Source organism: Cherax quadricarinatus, chromosome 45 (genome assembly GCF_038502225.1).
Source record: "Cherax quadricarinatus isolate ZL_2023a chromosome 45, ASM3850222v1, whole genome shotgun sequence".
NCBI lineage: Eukaryota > Metazoa > Arthropoda > Malacostraca > Decapoda > Parastacidae > Cherax > Cherax quadricarinatus.
In genome coordinates, this window is record NC_091336.1 from 18,587,958 (window position 1) to 18,612,124 (window position 24,167).

At 41.6% G+C, this 24,167-nt stretch overlaps 1 protein-coding gene across 2 annotated transcripts in view; it reads left to right on the top strand.

Moving 5' to 3' along the window:
• The first annotated feature begins 1,341 nt into the window (after positions 1 to 1,341).
• LOC128694902 (kinesin-like protein KIF26B) overlaps positions 1,342 to 24,167 on the top strand; it is a 164,844-nt gene continuing 142,018 nt past the window's right edge. For both annotated transcript variants that reach the window (XM_070094353.1, XM_053785267.2), the window contains exon 1: positions 1,342 to 2,976. In XM_070094353.1, coding sequence (XP_069950454.1) covers positions 2,951 to 2,976 — 26 coding nt within the window. In that variant the 5' untranslated portion in view covers positions 1,342 to 2,950. The remainder of the gene's footprint in view (positions 2,977 to 24,167) is intronic.

The following is a 24,167-nucleotide window of genomic DNA, read 5'->3' on the forward strand; positions in this document are numbered from 1 at the left end:
AAGTGGTAAGGTGTTCAACATGACTAGTCCCGGAGCTAAATGGTATGTCCTACAAGGAAAGGTTAAGGAAAATTAACATGACGTTAACTTGGCAACACTGGACGACAGGAGGAGTAGGTGGGAGGGTCATGATAACGACATATAAAATATTGAGAGGAACTGACAAGGTGGATAGGGACAATGTTTCAAAGATGGGACACAGCAACAAGGGTCACAACTGGAAGTTGTAAATTCAGATGAGTCACAGGGATGTCAGGAAGTATTTCTTCAGTAATAGAGCTGTCAGGAAGTGGAACAATCTTGAGAGTGATATAGTGGAGGCAGGATCGATACATAGCTTTAAGAAGAGATACGATAAAGATCATGGAGCAGAGAGTGAACCTAGTAGCGACCAGCGAAGAGGCTGGTCCAGGAGCTGTGATCGACCCCTGGAACCACAAATAGGTGACTACGTATGGAGGACAGGATTGTAGATAAAAGAACTGGGAACTAAATATTTTTAAAATTTCAAACCTAAGCTAGATCCCATGGGAAATCGCTAAGCCAAATCCCCAACCTGTAGACTAATGAGATCTTTGCAGATGTTGCGGAAATGTCATAAACAGTGCCACACATGCCACATTTCGTTGACAGTCAAAGAGCAACACTGTATATTACCATGCTCATTAATTTTCGTGTTTGACTGGCAATTTGCGGGCTTGTCTATGGTAGCACTGTGAAGCAGCAGAATGTGTGCCAAACCATTGGTCACAGGCAAAATAAACAGGCATCACAGAGGCACAACTGACAACTATGACAGGAGGATCGAGCATCTACCATTCTTTGGAGTGAATAACCAACACAGGCTCAGAGTTTCCTGTAAATAAATTGAAATCATGAGAACTCACATAGTTGTGAATGGAACAACTACGTGGAAGAAATGGTATGGGGTCGAGATTGAGAACTTTTTTTTTTATATATTTTGATATCTTTTTCAATGTATGGTGTGTACTTCATTTGTTTTGAAGTCAGTTGGAGCATTGTCCACGGGTCACCACCACCGCGACCCGTTCTCTGACCAGGTCCGACTGACTAACCGAACCTACTCACTAGAAAGACCTACTGACTAACCAGACTTCCTGATGATTAAGCCTAAAATTTGGTCTCTGACTAGGCCAACTGAATTATCAAAGTCTATATCACAGCAGCAAATAATTACCCGAACCTGAAGTTACCACCTCCGGGTTTCAGTAAATCAGTGGGTAGACACACTACACACACTGCCCCGTGTGGCAGTGTGTGGCACTCGAGAGAGGCAGTTCGGGTGTTGGCACTGTGAGGCGCTCAGTAGTGTGGCACTGTGTCTGGCGAGAGGACTAGCGCTCCTCCTTGTCTCTACCTCACTCACTCGCCGGCACCACCACCACCACGCCTCAACCATCCACACCTTCACATCAACCACATAATCGCATATACATCTTGCTTTGAATAGTTACCCATATACTGACTAGCAACCAAACGTCAATTATTTTATATTTTCCGAAAAAATCTGCGCTTTTCCTGGTTAAGCAGACTTTAACTCCATCTAACAACTAGAAATCAACCAGTGTCATCAACCAAATAAAAGACGAACTTCCTGTAGTTGTTAGAAAAGAAGTGTTCCAGAAATGTTCGCTCAGCACAGTGACCCCAAGATCAACCAACGAGGATGTCGGGTCCAAGTATCGTGACCTCAGATGACCCCCAGGATTTGATTTATTTTTGTACCCAGAGTTAGAGGTCACCATGCAACACTGAGCTGATGATCTCATAGTGTTTAAGGAAATCAATACTAAAAATACCGTAAAGTATGTGCCAAATAATATTCGAAGGTGTTGAGAGTTGCGTGTGCGTGAGAGTCTCGTGTTACCAGTGGTATTTACGACGTGTGAATTTGCCACTGTGAAAGACGAAGTGTGTGATTTAAGGAAGGTTTGAAATCAGAAAAGAACACCTCGCGAAGTGAATGTTTATGCATTATTCTCAGAAAGATGAATTCCCCTAAAGTTACGAGACTAGTCGAAGAGGTACAGTAGAGTGGTATGGGAGACGGGGGATAACGGTAATGGGATCGAGCGACATGAAGTGACCTTGAGGTGGGGGTAAACACGCCCCGTGTGCAGGAAGGGAAGCGTGAGGGAACAAGTGGTTGCAGAAAACGAAAGCACAAAAAAGGGGACAAGATGAGTCGAGCCACAAATCTATGATAGTTGATGGTTCAAGAATATCTCTCACAGAAAACGAGGAGATAGGAAGTAATTTACATGAAAGTCAATGACACGGCGAATCTTTATTTATGAAAGTAAGGATGAAGAAGAAGCATCCTTACCAGAGATGACCTAGGAACTGGATATCCTGCTAGAGGAGCGTTCAATCCTCCAGAAAGCACTTGCGTGTGGAGAGGGTTTCATCTCACGTGCTCGCTCACTCACTCACTCACACACACACACACACACACACACACACACACACACACACACACACACACACACACACACACACACACTTCCGGATCTCAGTCCCTGACACCTGAAGTGAGCTCCAGAAGGCCTGGACTACGTAGTGAAGCGAGTGTCAACATTACCAAGAAAGGGAGAGGATATACACCAGAGTACTGACGGTATACATCAGTCCTCTGGGGTTTATTAGGACAAACTCAGGGTACGTTACGGATGAACCAGCCTCCGGAAGGTTCGTAAGGACAAACAGTACCATCCAGGGTTCGGTACGGACATATCCAGCCGTACCAAGTGTTCACCAAAAAAAAACATTGTCCCACTGTTGGAAACACACCAACCCACCACCGGGAAAAGGGGACGGGGGTTGCAAGGACACACCATCCCACCACCTGGGAGGCTGGTTGGCAAGGATGGCACCGACCGTGAGAGTGCCCGAGTGAGGGCCAGGCATCCTCGAGGAGACAATAATCAGGATGGACGCATGTCACGGCACCACCAGGTAGGTCTGTCTTAGAGGACATCAGGAATGAGGGAGGAGGAGGAAATTCATCTCTTGAAGGGGAGAGACTCACATCTTGAAAAGGGAATGCTTATGATTTAAAAGAGAGGGGAAACTGACTTCTGAAAGGGGAGGGAGGCTGACGTCTTGAAGAAGGGGTGGTTGACGTGTTGGGGATGAGGAGGGGAAAGGGGGATAGGGAGGGGACGGGATTTGTAGAAATAAGGGAGTGGCTAATTAAGGCCAAAGGTCATTTTTTTCCCTTTAATGGGTGATTTTCATTGTATTGCTGCAGGTCGACCAGTGACCAGGGAAGCAACACTTGAACTCCCACAAACATACTGGAAAAATCATACGATTTTTATAAGGACAATTTCTCTGGTTTTCATCATCTTACTTTTTTTTTAAGTCTTTCTCGCCAGACTGTACTCTCGGTTGTGTTACTGTACACATCTTGGTTGTGTTACTGTACACATCTTGGTTGTGTTACTGTACACATCTTGGTTGTGTTACTGTACACATCTTGGTTGTGTTACTGTACACATCTTGGTTGTGTTACTGTACACATCTTGGTTGTGTTACTGTACACATCTGTGTGAATTTAGTTAAATATTTTGTGGCTGTGGCTTATAAAGCGTGTGTGTGTGTGTGTGTGTGTGTGTGTGTGTGTGTGTGTGTGTATGTGTGTGTGTGTGTGTGTGTGTGTGTGTGTGTGTGTGTGTGTGTGTACTCACCTAGTTGAGGTTGCGGGGGTCGAGTCCGAGCTCCTGGCCCCGCCTCTTTACTGATCGCTACTAGGTCACTCTCCCTGAGCCGTGAGCTTTATCATACCTCTGCTTAAAGCTATGTATGGATCCTGTGTGTATGTGTGTGTAATATCGTGCCGAACAGGTGAAACTTGCGATTTTGGCTTAAATAGCAAGGCACTTCTTGCCGAATAAGGCAAGCGAAAATTTTCACAAAAAACATTCTGAACCTAACGAAAAAAAATATATTTCACTGTGTTTGCTTATTAAAATATTGTAAACTTATCTAAAATATGTTTAGTTGGATTAGGCTTAATAAAACTGCGCTTGTTATAATAAGGTTAGGTAAGTTTTCTAAGGTTCTTCTGGTACAAAATTATTAATTATTACATTAACATAAATTAAAAAAATATATATAAACGTGTAAGAGGAAATTTTAGAAAGGACTTATTTTTAAACGAGTTCTTGCTAACTTCCCAGTTTTACCTATTCGGAACGACATTATAAGCCCTTCAAGAGAAATCAAAATTCATTGCCTCGATGCCTTTTTGTCTACTTCCCGAGATTATGTGTCCAACAACTTGCATTAAAAGTGGATTTTTCATTACTTGTTGATGATATTGTTTGGAGAGTGTGTCTGTTTTTGTAGATAGAACATTTAGGCTAATCTATTATAAACCACTCAGTTCGGTGGTAGATTATTGGATTAATACACCATCAGTTCGAATCCCTTCCCATTCTTTAGTTTAAAATTATAAAATAAAATTTAACCAATGCGGAACCAGACATTTGCAAATTGTGGCTTCGTCTGTATATCTAAGTACAAATGTACTTAGTCCCTACATTTGAATATCTAAGTACAAATGTACTTAGAGAGATATACCAATGTAGGGACTCCAGGTCGAACCCAAACATCCCTGAAGAAAAGATGATGTTACTTCTCTTACCACTGGAAGTCTTCCTGCACATGTATGGTACCGCGGTATTCGTTTTAAGGACGTATCTCACGTGTTATCTTTCAGTGTTGAATAATGGAATGCAAGTAACGTGCTTCCTCTCTGGGCCAACGCGGAGCATCAGTGCTCTGTACGTGCTCCCTTGGCTCTTTCTGGAGGTAGATCACACTAAGATAAATAAGCCAGAGAATATTTTCTTAAGTGGAGTATACATGCTGACAGGCATGTACCTTTTGGCATATCTATATCTATATATATCTATATATTATATATATATATATATATATATATATATATATATATATATATATATATATATATATATATATATATATATATATATGTAGTGCCGAAAGGCAGAACTTGCGATCTTGGCATAAATAGCAACGCTCATCTTGCCATATAGGACAAGTGAAAATTTGTGTATGCAATAACTTCGCCAAAATCATTCTTAACCTAACGAAAAAAATATATTTCATTGTGTTTGTTTAGTATTAAATTAATGTAAACAAATCTAAAATATATTTAGTTGGGCTAGGCTAAAATAAATTGATTTTGTTATAATAAGGTTAGGTAAGTTCTCTAAGATTCTTTTGGTGCAAAATTAAATTTTTTTACATTAACATTAATGAAAAAATATATCTTTAAACGTTTAAGAGTAAATTTTAGAAAGGACTTAATTTTAACTGAGTTCTTGCTAATTGACCAGTTTTACATTTTCCGCACCACAATATATATAGATATATATATATATATATATATATATATATATATATATATATATATATTCTGAGGCAGATTTTTACGACAGTACTGACCCTTACTCTAGAAGACGGGCAGTGGAACCAAGCTACACTTCCAGTCAGACTAGGAGGCATTTGTGTCCGCAAGTCATCACAGATTGCGTTACCTGCTTTTCTGTCCTAGTGTATTGCATCCAGAGAGCTTGTAGCAGCGATTCTCCCTGAACATCTTAGGGACAAGATAGGAGTCCAGGACCAAAAATTCATTAACGGAGCAATGATCTGGGATAATCTAACGGGCTCTGGAGCCAGACCTGCTCCCCCCAACAACTACAAACAATCGCACTGGGATGGTCCAATAGTGGAAAATATTGCCTGAACAATGCTTCAGAGTGTGTCAGGGAAGGATAGAGCCCGCCTCCTGGCAGTGAGAGCCCATCATGCTGGGGACTTTCTGTTAGCTGTTCCCAACTCCAGCCTTGGCACACGTCTCGACCCACAGACCATCCGCATCGGTGTTGCCCTTCGACTTGCCGCCCCTATTCTCGCCGAACACAGGTGTATTTGTGGCAGTGAAGCAGCAGACCGATTCGGGTACCATGGTCTTGTGTGCCGTAAATCCGAGGGAAATATTGCAAGACATGAGGAGGTTAATAACATTATCAAGAAGAGCCTCACAACAGCTGGATGCCCAGCAGTAAGGGAGCCACCCCAACTATGCAGATCTGATGGCAGCCAAAAGCGTCCAGATGGTATCACCCTTCAAGCCTGGACAGATGGGAAGCAGGTGGTGTGGGACTATACATGTGCATCTACCTTGGCTGATACCTATCTCCAATACACCAGGGAGGAAGGAGGGGCAGCTGCCAGCTTCAGGGAGTCCCAAAAGTCTAGAAAATATGGAGAACTTTCCCATCATTATATGTTTGTTCCCATAGGCTCAGAGACCCTTGGCTCATGGGGAAAGAGTGCATCTAAATTCCTTAAGGAGCTGGGAAAAAGACTCATCAGGGTAACTAGGGATCCCAGGGCAGCTAGTTTTCTGTTCCAGCGGCTCAGTGCGGCTGTTCAAAGGGGTAATGCCTGCTGTATTTTGGGCACACGCCCCAGCTCTGAGGAGCTGGATGAGATTTTCGCCTTATAATCGGTGATACACACGTAACAACATGTACCGTATATGCCACCTTTATATCAATAATGTATCTCTTAAATCTTCTGTTTATATATATATATATATATATATATATATATATATATATATATATATATATATATATGTCGTGCCGAATATGTAAAACTGGTCAATTAGCAAGAACTCATTTAAAATTAAGTCCTTTCTAAAATTTTCTCTTATACGTTTAAAGATATATTTTTTTCATTTATGTTAATGTAAAAATTAATAATCTTGTACCAAAAGAACCTTAGAAAACTTACCTAACCTTATTATAACAAGCGCAATTTAATAAGTTAATAATTTAATAAAAGAACGCAATGAAATGTATTTTTTTTCGTTAGGTTCAGAATGATTTTTTTGCGAAATTATGGCATACACAAATTTTCGCTTGCCTTAATCGGCAAGAAGAGCGTTGCTATTTAAGCCAAAATCGCAACTTTTACCTATTCGGCACGACATACAAACACACACACAGGTATGTATCTGTCATTACATGTATACTGAGGTCTATATCTTTGCGTATATACGCCCAAAATATTTTCATACTCCCTGAAACAGGAATTAAAATTATCTTTCAGAGTAAATAACTCTCGGCGCATATCTTGCTTATACATGAATATATATTGTATGAGTTATGTCTAATTGGAAAGGATTAGGAATTCCAACCATACTGGTACCCACGGAGAGTTCAAGACATCAACATTGGCCTTATTTGGTTAGGAATTGCACGAGCAACATCATTCACGTTTCGCAACGAAATGGCTTCTTCAGTCCAATGCAGAGAAAAGTAGAAGATGGGAAGTTTGAGGTAATCAGTCCTTCAGCCTTGAGTCGTGTTTAGTCCATCAGTCGTGACAAAAGTGAAGCATATTCACGGAGATGAGGCTTATGCACTGATGATAATTGAGGTGGAGCAGAAGCGTCTGATTTATCGACTTGATGACTTGCTAATGGTCCGGGAAGGACCGAAACGTTTCAAAGCGAGGGTTATCTGTGGATTCATCATCGTTTGTTGGTTTATGAATCTGGTTTAAATTCTATCGACTAAACGAACTTCAAAACATCTGCATGTAACCTGTTCAGCACCAGCCGATAATACTCGAATCAATAAAGTAAGGATTAAAGCAAACTCTCGATGTATATACACCGAGACATACACATACATCTCTGTGTGTATATATTCTTATGTGTCAACTAGGGTATTCCTTAAATTTTCTCAGATATGCAACTCTTTTTGTTTTTCTTTTAAGAAATCAATATACTAGCGCGACGATATACGGCCGGAAGGTTACAATTTCCACCAAGAGATGGCATGAGTGTGTCCGAGCGCCAGTGTAGCCATAATGTATGATTTATGCTCCCATCACTCCCTAGTTAATTTACACCATTCGTGTTATCGTTTTCTGTGTGAATGATTGTTACCGTGTGCTTTATACATCTCATTCTCCGTTCCCAAAACTTATGTTGGCGTTTGGTAAGTATTAGGAAATAAAGTACCTGAACAAAGATGAAGATACAATTTTTTCTCTCATTGATATAATACGTTTAAATGGAGAAATATCTTCAATGTGTTAGGTAAGACACATATGCAACAGTTAGGTATCTTTATTATGAAACGTTTCGCCTACACAGTAGGCTTCTTCAGTCAAGTACAGAAAAGTTGATAGAAGCAGAAGATACTTGAAGACGATGTAATCAGTCCATCACCCTTAAAGTTTTGAGGTGGTCAGTCCCTCAGTCTGGAGAAGAGCATTGTTCCATAGTATGAAACAATATGGAGAAGAAGTGACAGGATGGAACTTTTTATAGCGCAAAGAGGTGAGACGTAGGCCACTAGGAGAGGTAAGAACTCAGATGTTGAGAGGTCAGGTCCCTCTCAAATCCAGCCCCTCTCACTAGTGGAAGTTGTCGAAGTTGATTGCAGGTCTGTACCAAGATACCCTTGTGTTGCAGTGTCTGACAGATTGAACATTAAAATGGTATAAAATACCGACAGGTTGTTAAAATACCTGTCGGTATTTTATACCATTTTAATGTTCAATCTTCAATGTAACGAATCTCCAGTTACACACAAAAGCGACGGCCCTTACAAGAACAACACTGAATCAGCTGTAATGGAAACTCAAGGTAATTTCAGTCTCTGGGAGAGCAATGTGGACCGAGTGATGTTACCAAATTTTGTGTTGAAGGAACATCCTTTTTCACCTCTTTACCAGGCTAAGTTAACAATGTAGTTAACAATGTACTACAGTAAGTTAATGCAGTTAACAATGTACTACAGTAAGTTAATGCAGTTAACAATGTACTACAGTAAGTTAATGCAGTTAACAATGTACTACAGTAAGTTAACAATGCTGTTAACAATGTACTACAATAAGTTAACAATGCTGTTAACAATGCACTACAGTAAGTTAACAATGCAGTTGTTAACAATGCACTACAGTAAGTTAACAATGCAGTTGCTAACAATGCACTACAGTAAGTTAACAATGCAGTTGTTAACAATCCACTACAGTAAGTTAACAATGCAGTTAAATTACTGTAGTGCTTCTTGCTTATATCTCTCACATAATTTGCTGTTAATCTGTATAAGAATTCCTACACAGGTACATTATACTGAAGAGGATCCCATTTAGGATTCGAAATATACATTTCAACTTTACACTTTTTTTCTAAATTTGGGACCTTTCAGTATTGATAATTGTTCGTTGTACTTCCATTGCATATTATAAATTCGTATATATGTCGTGCCGAATAGGTAAAACTTGCTATTATGGCTTAAACAGCAACGGTCTTCTTACCGAATAAGACAAGTGAAAATTTGTGTATGCAACAATTTCGCAAAAATCACTCTGAACCTAACGAAAAAAATATATTTCATTGTGTTTATTAAATTATTGTAAATTTATCTAAAATATATTTAGTTGGATTAGGCTAAATTAAATTGCGCTTGTAATAATAAGGTTAGGTAAGTTTTCTAAGGTTCTTTTGGCACAAAATTATTTTTTTTTCGTTAACATAGATGAAAAAATATATCTTTAAATGTATAAGAGAAATTTTTAGAAATGACTTAATTTTAATTAAACGAGTTCTTGCTAACTGACCAATTTTACCTATTCTGCACGGCATTATGTATATATACACACACACGTTACGTGTATACGACTGTTCCATTGTCATTAGCTAATGCAACAAGTCCAGCAAAGAAACTCTCAGAGGCGGTGTTACCCAGACACGGTGAAGGGCGCGGCTACGGCTACAACACTGGAGTGTGTTACCCCGAGGTGTCACTCACTCCTGTGTCACCTTCCGGGAAGATGTTTGCTCAGCGTCCGTTCCTAGAAATTTTCCTGTCAGCTGTGTCCGCACCCTCCACGTCTCTGGGAACAATACCAGAGCTGGAAGAGTGGAATTTGTCACACCCATGAACATCACGGGTATTTGCAACACCCATTCACAAGATGGGTTTACCTGGAGTTTGCCTGGAGAGCGATTCGGGGGCCAACGCCCCCGCGGCCCGGTCTGAGACCAGGCCTCATGGTGGATCAGGGTCTGATCAACCAGGCTGTTACTGCTGACCGCATGCAAACTGACGTACGAACCACAGCCCGGTTGGTCAGGTTCTGACTTTAGGTGCCTGTCCAGTTCCTTCTTGAAGACAGTCAGGGGTCTACTGGTAATCCCCCTAATGTATGCTGGGAGGCAATTGAACAGTCTTGAGCCCCGGAGACTTACTGTGTTGTCTCTCAATGTACTCGTGGCGCCCCTGCTAATCAGACAGCAAAAACATACTACCGTCCTGTACAGACGACCTCGAGATGCACAGTACACTTGTATGAGACATGTTTTAATGATTGCATTGATGAACATTGCAAAATATGGAAGTTAATGGGTCGGATATTCTGCAGCTCGATAGTATTTTGTATTCAAGGAAGGTGACTATTTCTATAGATATAATACTCTTTCTCTCTCTCTCTCTTTTCTCTCTAATAGTAGTAGTAATAGTCACATTTTTAGGAGCACTTTGACGGTACTGTGTGTGTGTGTGTGTGTGTGTGTGTGTGTGTGTATACTCACCTAGTTGTACTCACCTAGTTGAGGTTGCGGGGGTCGAGTCCGAGCTCCTGGCCCCGCCTCTTCACTGATCACTACTAGGTCACTCTCCCTGAGCCGTGAGCTTTATCATACCTCTGCTTAAAGCTATGTATGGATCCTGCCTCCACTACATCGCTTCCAAAACTATTCCACTTACTGACTACTCTGTGGCTGAAGAAATACTTCCTAACATCCCTGTGATTCATCTGTGTCTTCAGCTTCCAACTGTGTCCCCTTGTTACTGTGTCCAATCTCTGGAACATCCTGTCTTTGTCCACCTTGTCAATTCCTCTCAGTATTTTGTATGTCGTTATCATGTCCCCCCTATCTCTCCTGTCCTCCAGTGTCGTCAGGTTGATTTCCCTTAACCTCTCCTCGTAGGACATACCTCTTAGCTCTGGGACTAGTCTTGTTGCAAACCTTTGCACTTTCTCTAGTTTCTTCACGTGCTTGGCTAGGTGTGGGTTCCAAACTGGTGCCGCATACTCCAATATGGGCCTAACGTACACGGTGTACAGGGTCCTGAATGATTCCTTATTAAGATGTCGGAATGCTGTTCTGAGGTTTGCTAGGCGCCCATATGCTGCAGCAGTTATTTGGTTGATGTGCGCTTCAGGAGATGTGCCTGGTGTTATACTCACCCCAAGATCTTTTTCCTTGAGTGAGGTTTATAGTCTCTGGCTGTGTGTGTGTGTGTGTGTGTGTGTGTGTGTGTGTGTGTGTGTGTGTGTGTGTGTGTGTGTGTGTGTGTGTGTGTGTGCGCGCGCGCGTATACGTGCGTGCGGACGCGTGTGCAACAACTGACCCCCCACCTTACCTACACAACTCCCTCATCATTCACTAACCTTAAAGAACAAAACCACAATACCCTGACTGGAACAATTCACAAAATAACTCGCACACAGGAGAGTGTGACTTCGTAAATGGTCCAAGTCGGACCGAAACGTCGTCGTAAGCTTCTCACTCTTACTTGAAGAGTATTTGCATATAATTCACCAGCCATCATACATAATACAAACACGAGAGGACCCAGCAGCTTTCTGGCCACAATACTGCAGGAAAATAACAGGTACGGAATGTACCTTTCTATCGTGTGGCTCATGGATTTCCTTAGCTGTTGCTTACATGTATAAAATCATACGTGATAAAGCTGGATAAAGCTTATCTTATCGCAGCTTTAGCCGCCAACAAATTAAATCCTGGTTAAAGCCTATCTTCAGCCATCAGCTAATTTACAGCTGGTAAGGAATAAATTTTATTAGCGGCAATAAAGTCGGTATTGTCTTTATTTTTCCTTTTATTATTAAAAAATACATGTTTATGTGGCTAGAAATTATTTGTTAGCTTACCTTTACCTTTGAAGAGTTTCGAGAGTTTCACTACTCTAAGAGCCTGGCCATGGGCCAGGTTCGTCTGGTGTTTGCCTGGTCAACCAGGCTGTTGCTGCTGGAATCCCGCTGCCCCACATATCCATCACAGCCTGGTTGATCTGGCACCTGGTGAAGATATTTGTCTAGTTTCTTCTCGAAAGCTTCTACACTTGTTCCAGACGTGTTTCTGATATCTTCTGGTAAGATGTTGAGTAGTCTGGGACCCCCGGATGTTGATACAGTGTTCCCTTATTATTCCCACAGCACTCCTGCTCCTCACTGGGTTTATTTTACACTTCCTCCCATATCTCTCACTCCAGTATGTTGTTATGGCAGTGTGCAGATTTGGGGCCAGGCCCTCGAGTACTTTCCAGGTATATATTATCATGCATCTTTCTCTCCTCCGCTCCAGTGAGTACATGTTCAAGACTCGAAGGCGTTCCCAGTAATTTAGTTCTTTACTGACTCAATGTGAGCCGTAAACGATCTCTGTATTTATTCCAACTCTGATATTTATCCTGCTCTGAATGGAGACGTCAGCATTGAGCAATATTCTAAATGAGGGAACACTAGCAATTTAAGGAGTGTCACCATCGGTATTATTTCCCTTGTTTTGAAAGTTCTCAATACCCACCCCGTCATCTTCCTGGCTGTCGTGATCTTTGTCTTGTTATGGTCTTTAAAAGAAATGTCAGCTGAAATAATTATTCCCAGGTCTTTGACGTGTTCCTTTCGTTCTATTTGGTAATCCTCTTGAGTTCTGTATATAGTGTTCCTTTTGAGTTCTTCATTCTTTCCATACCTAAGCAGCTGGAACTTATCATCATTGAACGTCATGTTATTCTCCACTGCCCACTGGAAAACACTGCTTATGTCTTTCAGTAATTTTTCAGCGTCCTCTATCGTAATGACTTTCATGTTATTTTAGTGTCATCTGCAAATGATGATACAAAAGTGTGCCGGGTGTTTTTATCTATGTCTGCTTTGAGGATGAGTAACAGCAGAGGTGCCAGGACAGTGCCTTGGGGCACTGAGCTTTTGACCTCGCTGATGTTGGATCTTGCTCTGTTTACTGCTGCTTTTTGGGCTCTGTGTGTTAGGAACCCAAAAATCCATCTGCCTACCTTCCCCGTAATGCCCATGGCCCTCATTTTGTGCGCTACCACCTAATGATCGCATTTGTCAAATGCCTTTGCAAAATCTGTGTATATCACATCTGCGTTTTGGTCATCCTCCAACGCCTCCGTAATTCTGTGCTGGTCCATGAAATTTGTAATCTGCCGTCTCATCACTCTTTCGAAGATTTTTATGATGTGAGAGGTTAGGGCCACTGGTCTGTAATTTGTAGCTATTGCTCTACTACCTCCCTTATCCAATGGAGTTATGTCTGCACTCTTTAAGGCCTCCGGTATTTCACCTAGATCTAAGCTCTTTCTCCAAAGAATACTGAGGGCTCGTGCTAGTGGTACTTTGCACTTCTTTATAAATAGAGCATTCCATGAATCTGGTCCAGGTGCTGAGTGAGTGAGCATGTTTTCCATTTCTTTTTCGAAATCTATGGGATTTGTACTAATGTCAGTTAGTTGGTCTGTGCGGCCTTCTTCAGGAGTGAAAAATATTTCTGCATTTTCTACCTTACTGTCATTTAGTGGGTTGCTGAACACCGACTCATGCTGTTCTTTTAGAATTTCACTCATTTCCTGTTCATCGCCAATATACGAATTTCCTCTCAGTAATGGTTCAGTTCTACAGGTAGTCTTAGCTTGGATTTTTCATAGGAATAGAAATATTCTGGGTTTCTAGCAATATCCTGAATGCCCCTTTGTTTCCTTTGTACTTCTTCTGTGAGGTATGACATCCTAAGTTTTTGCTCCGATTCAGTGATCTCTCTGCTAAGTCTGTCTTTCCTCTGTTGCAGCATATTTGTGTTGTTAAGTAATTCAGTAACCCGTTTTCTTCTTATGTTCTTCTCCTACGCTCTCTCTATATCTGATCTTCTGGGTTTCCTCAATGATAAGTGCTTCATACATACCTTGTATACTTCTATATTCAGCTTCTCTAGGCTCTGGTGGCCTGGTGGTTAATGCTCTCGCTTCACACGGTGAGGGCCTGGGTTCGATTCCCAGCCAGAGTAGAAACATTGGACGTGTTTCTTTCCACCTGTTGTCTATGTTCCCCATCAGTAAAATGGGTACCTGGGTGTTAGTCGACTGGTGTGGGTCGCATCCTGGGACACTGACCTAAGGAGGCCTGGTCACAGACCGGGCCGCGGGGGCGTTGACCCCCGGAACTCTCTCCAGATAAACTCCAGATCTCCAGATAAACTGGTGGGGATTTAGGATGCTCATGTCTGTGTCCCAGGATATATCTGATAGCTCCTTGTTTATTTTTTCCCAGTCATTTCCATAGTTGTTAAAATTAAACTTACTGAATATCCCGTCTCTAACATTAGTGATGCAGTTCTCTAACCCTGAGTTAATACTCGTTTGAATTTCTATGCTGCTGTGATCAGAATATATTGTTTTTGTAACTGTTATGTCTCTGATTAGTTCCTCGTTGTTTGTGAATATCAAATCCAGGGTATTTTCGTTTCTAGTGGGATCAGTTATCTGTTTTTTTTCAACGAGTACTTTTCATAAAGCCTCATTAGTTCCCTGGTGTGTCCCTGTTGAGCCAGGGTGCTACCGGGAGATATTTCTGGTATAACTTCACGTTGTGCCATCTTCCATGTTACATGAGGGAGATTAAAATCTGCAAGGAGTAAAATATTTGGTGTGGGATTTTCTAACCTATCCACATAGCTATCTGTCTTCCTTAACTGATCTGTGAATTCCTCAGCAGTTACTGATGGTAGTTTATATACTAGGATAATTTCCAAATTCCTATTTTCAACTTTAATGCCTAGAATTTCTACATCATTCGTAGAATTCAGCACTTCTGTGTAACAAAGTATCCTTTACATAGAATCCTACTCCTCCCTGTGACCTATTAATTCTATCACATCTATACATGTTATAGTTTTCTATCTTTATCTCTCCGTCCAAAACATCCCGTGTGTGTGTTTCTGTAAATGCTCCAAACATGACATTCACTTCTGAGAGGAATCCCCTGACATAACTTTGTCACTCTATGATTTCAGACCCTGAATATTTGCAAATCTGAAGCAGGAATTACCATATGGGATGTTTAGTTTTGCTCTGTGTTTCGTTAATACCACTGGTGATACACTACCTGGTATGGACCCTGGTGTACATACCCCTGGTTTCTCCAGTACAGACCTTGCATTTGATTGTGTATTCTGTCCTGATGGGCTGATGCCTGGTTTGGTATGTGTCCCATTGTGCTGCCCATCTGTCCCATCAGTAGTATTTCCCTTTTTTTCCACTTTCTTTGGTCCGATCGTTTTGCTTTATGTCTATAAAAGATTCCTGTTCATTTTCCCTTTCTCTGCTTTCTCTGTAACGCAGTTCATAACATTCTTTGAACTGCGTTGAAGCTTTATACATCATTGGGTGGCAGTACCTGCACTCTGTGGCACTGCTGTGGCACTGCTGTAGGAAACCCTGAGCTCCTAGGGTTCATAGAGCCTCGAGTTCCTAGGGGTCATAGAGCCCTGAGCTTCTGGGGTCATAGAACGCTTAGGAAAATGAAACAGGAGGAGATAGAAGTTCGAATTCTTTGTATCGAGAGCCCTTCACTAGATAAGCTTCTCTGAAGATGTGTGTGTCAACACACGAAAGCCCTCAGGTGTTGCTCTTCTCATTTCTTCACTTTCTTCTTTGTGACTTGATGAAGTCCACTGTGTGGGCGAAACTTTGTAAAGGATCCCATTATACTGCAATTGTGTTACGAATTTTTTTCCACACAGTTTCTATGATTATATATATATATATATATATATATATATATATATATATATATATATATATATATATATATATATATATATATATATATATATATATCGTGCCGAATAGGTAAAACTTGCGATTTTGTCTTAAATAGCAACGCTCTTCTTGCCTAATAAGGTAAGATAAAATTTGTGTATACAATAATTTCGCAAAAATCATTCTGAACCTAACGAAAAAAAAATAATTGTGTTTATTAAATTATTGTAAACTTATCTAAAGTATGTTCAGTTGGATTAGGCTAAATTAAATTGCACTTGTTATAATAAGGTTGGGTAAGTTTTCTAAGGTTCTTTTGGTACAAAATTATTATAATTTTTGAAGGGGTGGAGGGGTAAGCCAGTGGAAGGCCTCGGTCAGATGACCAAAAGTTCCAGCAGTGGGTCGTCATGTCACTAAGACCTACTTAACCTAACCTTAAAATAAGTTGTGAATATTTCATTTAAAATTTATGGTATACTCTGTACTATTCATTTAGATGAAGAAATAGACATATGGGCAACATGTGGGTATACCTGGAGTATACCGTGATTGTACCTGGATTATACCTGGAGTATACCTGTAGTGGGAGATATGATGATTGGAGTAAAACACACTTGTTGGATGGTAACACTTATATTAGCAGAGTATGAAGGGGGAGAGCCCAAACTGCCTGTCCTATCGCCTGCTTGGATTACGGGGAACTGAGGCCGATGCAGCGCATCCCGTGACGTCATACAAACTAGTCACTAGGCCTAGCAAAGGGATCGTGTATGTAAAACATATGGATGGTACTATGATACTCAGATAAGCTATACAACATATGTAGGGGATCAGCAACTATGCTGACAGCTCGGTCATGTTACGTATGTCGTCTCGACATACAATACTATGTCATAGGCTGAACAGGCAGATGGGTCTGGGCTGATTCTATACAATAACAAAGACATATGTAACTTAGAACTAATGGATGGTATCGTAATGGATGTTACGTAATGGGCTTTAACGTAATGGGTGTTAAGGTAATGAGTTTTAACGTAATGCATTACGAATTATAAGAACAAATCATGATATAATAAAGGATGGAATTGATCGATCGATCTGTATTCATGCACTCTACGGATTCTGAGGAAGGATAAATACATTTACAAAGGTGAAAGTAATTAACAGCAAAGGCAGATCTGGCACACTCAGATTATCACTGCTAATTCTCAGAATTCGGAGGGAACGTGAACACAAAAAAATTTTTGAAAAAAAAAAAAAACTGATCAGGTAATAAAAACACACAGTTAACAACTTCATTCATCTTGAACATCTAATTATACAGACTATGTACATTTAAACCCAACTCTGAGAGGGCAAGATTTACATATGCAGAATGGTTATCGTCTTTGGGAGGATCGAATTCCTTTGCAATGGCTAACACATACCTTGGCTGAGGGAGATCTGAACAATTATCTACAAAAAATACTTGTGGGTTTCTCATTACTTGTCGAGTACGCAAAAAATAACGACATTCGGGTTGATTATCTGGCTGAATATTAGAGGTAGAGGGCACAGAGTCAAGAGGATTGTCAGCGACTGACACATTAGTCTGGGTAGCAATATCAACAACATCGCATACTGATCTAAATGCGATTCCTTATACTGACCAGTACTAATTTCTCTAACCTTATACTTATTGCCATTGATATGTTCAACTACTCGATAAGGACCCACAAACTTTTGGTCGAGCTTAGGCATTGCGGATGTTTTGTTGAAATTAGTCAGCATTTTACTCTCGAACCCACTTTAACTTTTGTCGGCTTAGCACGACTATTAGTTACTCTAGTAAATTCTGCTGTTGATTTATGAAGTGTTTCACGGAATCTTCTAAAAACACTTTGAGCTGTGCTGGTACGAGTTGCTATGAAATCATCAGGGTTATAATTGGGTTTCGGCGTGGAATATAACAACTCATAAAGTAAACGCTTGTGGAGTGTTACTTGACTCAGTACATACGAGAAACCATACACACAGGAGATATAATGTTACTCAATGTTGACTCATACACATAGGAGCATTCATACAGGTCATGAGTGTATATTTACCGACTCATAGGCATATGAGTATACCTGGAGTATACCTGGAGTATACCTGGAGTATACCTGGAGTATACCTGAAGTATACCTGGAGTATACCTGGAGTATACCTGGAGTATACCTGAATAATACCTGGAGTATACCTGGATTATACCTGGAGTATACCTGGATTATACCTGGAATACACCTTGAGTATACCTGGAGGGTGTTCCGGGGTTCAACTCCCCCACGCCCCGGTCCATGACCACGACTCGTTGTATCTTAATTTGCAGACGTTTCGTCATCCAGTGGCTTTACAAATACAAATTCAAGAACATAACAACCAGACTGTAGAACCCTATGAAAGACCAGGTAATCAGTCCCTCAGTCTTGAAGACGGAAGAAATACTGATGAATTTATTCGCCGGATGCATTTTTTTCTTACCGTCCATGAGGAAAAAAATAGAAAAAAGTATATTCCCTGACAACCCACATGTTTTGAAAAGAGATTTTTTTCATGTTATTCCAAAAGTATTTTTGTTTTATATTCTCTCCATATTTCGAATTTTTTTTTTTTTTCACCACTGTTCACCTTTGTTCTATAGACAGAATAAAAGGGTCAGATATTTTGAAATCTTTTTTAAATCTATTTTTTCTCAACTGTAACAAATATATATATAGATATATATATAAATATATATATATATATATATATATATATATATATATATATATATATATATATATATATATATATATTCTGGGGTTTAAGTGGAAGATTTTACTATTTTTTATTTTCAATGTTACCCACAGATAATTTTTTGGTCAAATCCTCGTATATTGAGATTTTGAATTATTTTGGAAATATATTAAGAATTTTTGCAAAATTTCAAACTTCTGAACTTAGAGAAAGTGAGAGTGCACGAGAGTACGTGATAATACGAGTACACGAGAGAACACGTTACTCCATGGGAGTACACATTAGAGTAAAAGGGGCTGCATGAGAGTACTAGGGAGTGCTCGAGAATAAAAGGGAGTACATGAAAGAACGAGGAAATACCTTTGAGTTCAAAGAAGTGCATGAAAATACAAGGGAGTCCATAAGAGCGTAAGGGAGTCCATGAGAGTACAAGGAAGTACAAGGTAGTCCCACTAGACACAAACACAACACTGGTAGCCCCACTAGACACAAACAACACTGGTAGTCCCACAAGACACAAACAACACTGGTAGTCCCACAAGACACAAACAACACTGGTAGTCCCACAAGACACAAACAACACTGGTAGTCCCACAAGACACAAACACAACACTGGTAGTCCCACAAGACACAAACACAACACTGGTAGTCCCACAAAACACAAACACAACACTGGTAGTCCCACAAGACACAAACAACACTGGTAGTCCCACAAGACACAAACAACACTGGTAGCCCCACAAAACACAAACACAACACTGGTAGCCCCACTAGACACAAACAACACTGGTAGTCCCACAAGACACAAACACTGGTAGCCCCACAAGACACAAACAACACTGGTAGCCCCACAAAACACAAACACAACACTGGTAGCCCCACAAAACACAAACACAACACTGGTAGTCCCACAAGACACAGACAACACTGGTAGTCCCACAAGACACAAACAACACTGGCAGTCCCACAAGACACAAACAACACTGGTAGTCCCACAAGACACAAACAACACTGGTAGTCCCACAAGACACAAACAACACTGGTAGCCCCACTAGACACAAACAACACTGGTAGCCCCACTAGACACAAACACAACACTGGTAGCCCCACTAGACACAAACAACACTGGTAGCCCCACTAGACACAAACAACACTGGTAGCCCCACTAGACACAAACAACACTGGTAGCCCCACTAGACACAAACAACACTGGTAGCCCCACTAGACACAAACACAACACTGGTAGCCCCACTAGACACAAACACAACACTGGTAGTCCCACAAGACACAAACACAGCACTGGTAGTCCCACTAGACACGAACACAACACTGGTAGTCCCACAAGACACAAACACAACACTGGTAGTCCCACAAGACACAAATACAACACTGGTAGTCCCACAAGACAAACACAACACTGGTAGTCCCACAAGACACAAATACAACACTGGTAGTCCCACAAGACAAACACAATACTGGTAGTCCCACAAGACACAAACACAACACTGGTAGTCCCACAAGACACGAACACAACTCTGGTATTCCCACAAGACAAACACAACACTGGTAGTCCCACAAGACACAAACACAACACTGGTAGTCCCACTAGACACGAACACAACTCTGGTATTCCCACAAGACAAACACAACACTGGTAGTCCCACAAGACACAAACACAACACTGGTAGTCCCACAAGACACAAACACAACACTGGTAGTCCCACAAGACACAAACACAACTTTGGTATTCCCACAAGACAAACACAACACTGGTAGTCCTGCAAGACACAAATAACACTGGTAGTCCCACAAGGCACAAACACAACACTGGTAGTCCCACAAGACACAAACACGACACTGGTAGCCCCACAAGACACAAACAACACTGGTAGTCCCACAAGACACAAACAACTCTGGTATTCCCACAAGACACAAACACAACACTGGTAGTCCCACAAGACACAAACAACACTAGTAATCACACAAGACACAAACAACTCTGGTATTCCCACAAGACACAAACACAACACTGGTAGTCCCACAAGACACAAACAACACTGGTAATCCCACAAGACACAAACAACTCTGGTATTCCCACAAGACACAAACAACACTGGTAGTCCCACAAGGCACAAACACAATACTGGTAGTCCCACAAGACACAAACAACACTGGTAGTCCCACAAGACACAAACAACTCTGGTATTCCCACAAGACACAAACAACACTGGTAGTCCCACAAGACAAACACAATACTGGTAGTCCCACAAGACACAAACAACTCTGGTATTCCCACAAGACACAAACACAACACTGGTAGTCCCACAAGACACAAACAACTCTGGTATTCCCACAAGACACAAACACAACACTGGTAGTCCCACAAGACAAACACAACACTGGTAGTCCCACAAGACACAAACACAACACTGGTAGCCCCACTAGACACAAACACAACACTGGTAGTCCCACAAGACACGAACACAACTCTGGCATTCCCACAAGACAAACACAACACTGGTAGTCCCACAAGACACGAACAACACTGGTAGTCCTGCAAGACACAAACACAGCACTGGTAGTCCCACTAGACACGAACACAACACTGGTAGTCCCACAAGACACAAACACAACACTGGTAGTCCCACAAGACACAAACACAACACTGGTAGCCCTAGACACAAACACAACACTGGTAGTCCCACAAGACACGAACACAACACTGGTAGCCCCACTAGACACAAACACAACACTAGTAGTCCCAGAAGACACAAACAACACTGGTAATCCCACAAGACACAAACAACACTGGTATTCCCACAAGACACAAACACAACACTGGTAGTCCCACAAGACACAAACAACACTGGTAATCCCACAAGACACAAACACAACACTGGTAGTTCCACAAGACACAAACACAACACTGGTAGTCCTGCAAGACACAAATAACACTGGTAGTCCCACAAGGCACAAACACAACACTGGTAGTCCCACAAGACAAACACAACACTGGTAGTCCCACAAGACACAAACACAACACTGGTAGTCCCACAAGACACAAACACAACACTGGTAGTCCCACAAGACACAAACACAACACTGGTAGTCCCACAAGACACAAACACAACACTGGTAGTCCCACAAGACACAAACACAACTTTGGTATTCCCACAAGACAAACACAACACTGGTAGTCCTGCAAGACACAAATAACACTGGTAGTCCCACAAGGCACAAACACAACACTGGTAGTCCCACAAGACACAAACACGACACTGGTAGCCCCACAAGACACAAACAACACTGGTAGTCCCACAAGACACAAACAACTCTGGTATTCCCACAAGACACAAACACAACACTGGTAGTCCCACAAGACACAAACAACACTAGTAATCCCACAAGACACAAACAACTCTGGTATTCCCACAAGACACAAACACAACACTGGTAGTCCCACAAGACACAAACAACACTGGTAATCCCACAAGACACAAACAACTCTGGTATTCCCACAAGACACAAACACTACACTGGTAGTCCCACAAGACACAAACAACACTGGTAGTCCCACAAGGCACAAACACAATACTGGTAGTCCCACAAGACACAAACAACACTGGTAGTCCCACAAGACACAAACACGACACTGGTAGTCCCACAAGATACAAACACGACACTGGTAGTCCCACAAGACACAAACACAACACTGGTAGTCCCACAAGACACAAACAACTCTGGTATTCCCACAAGACACAAACACAACACTGGTAGTCCCACAAGACAAACACAACACTGGTAGTCCCACAAGACACAAACACAACACTGGTAGCCCCACTAGACACAAACACAACACTGGTAGTCCCACAAGACACAAACAACACTAGTAATCACACAAGACACAAACAACTCTGGTATTCCCACAAGACACAAACACAACACTGGTAGTCCCACAAGACAAACACAACACTGGTAGTCCCACAAGACACGAACAACACTGGTAGTCCTGCAAGACACAAACACAGCACTGGTAGTCCCACTAGACACGAACACAACACTGGTAGTCCCACAAGACACAAACACAACACTGGTAGTCCCACAAGACACAAACACAACACTGGTAGCCCTAGACACAAACACAACACTGGTAGTCCCACAAGACACGAACACAACACTGGTAGCCCCACTAGACACAAACACAACACTAGTAGTCCCAGAAGACACAAACAACACTGGTAATCCCACAAGACACAAACAACACTGGTATTCCCACAAGACACAAACACAACACTGGTAGTCCCACAAGACACAAACAACACTGGTAATCCCACAAGACACAAACACAACACTGGTAGTCCCACAAGACACAAACAACACTGGTAATCCCACTAGACACAGACACAACACTGGTAGTCCCACTAGACACAAACAACACTGGTAATCCCACAAGACACAAACAACACTGGTATTCCCACAAGAAACAAACACAACACTGGTAGTCCCACAAGAACAAACAACACTGGTAGTCCCACAAGACACAAACAACACTGGTAGTCCCACAAGACACAAACAACACTGGTAGTCCCACAAGACACAAACAACACTGGCAGTCCCACAAGACACAAACAACACTGGTAGTCCCACAAGACACAAACAACACTGGTAGTCCCACAAGACACAAACAACACTGGTAGTCCCACAAGACACAAACAACACTGGTAGTCCCACTAGACACAAGCAACACTGGTAGTCCCACTAGACACAAACAACACTGGTAGTCCCACAAGACACAAACAACACTGGTAGTCCCACAAGACACAAACAACACTGGTAGTCCCACTAGACACAAGCAACACTGGTAGTCCCACTAGACACAAACAACACTGGTAGTCCCACTAGACACAAGCAACACTGGTAGTCCCACTAGACACAAACAACACTGGTAGTCCCACTAGACACAAGCAACACTGGTAGTCCCACAAGACACAAACAACACTGGTAGTCCCACTAGACACAAACAACACTGGTAGTCCCACTAGACACAAACAACACTGGTAGTCCCACAAGACACAAACAACACTGGTAATCCCACTAGACACAAACAATAATTTAGAACAATGGACTCACAAAAAATAAGTCCATCTATTTCCCTCTGTAAAAACAATTACAGTGTGGAGAGGGTGGGCGATGTACCTTCAAAATGCAAAACACGTAAGGTCATTAATTACGGCGTGATTAGCCGGGCTGTGGTAGTGCCTACGTTGGAATGCGGGCTGCTATTACCAACAGGTTGGTTAATCAAGCCATCAACCAGGTCTGTCCTGGAATCGGGCCGCGAGAGCGATGACTCCCTCTCCCCATCTCACTCCAACAGCACGTCAAATCCTCCCTCCTGAAAAAAAAAATCCTGCATGCGTACCTATCTTAGACACTCACATATGTCTGCAAGACGCCGTT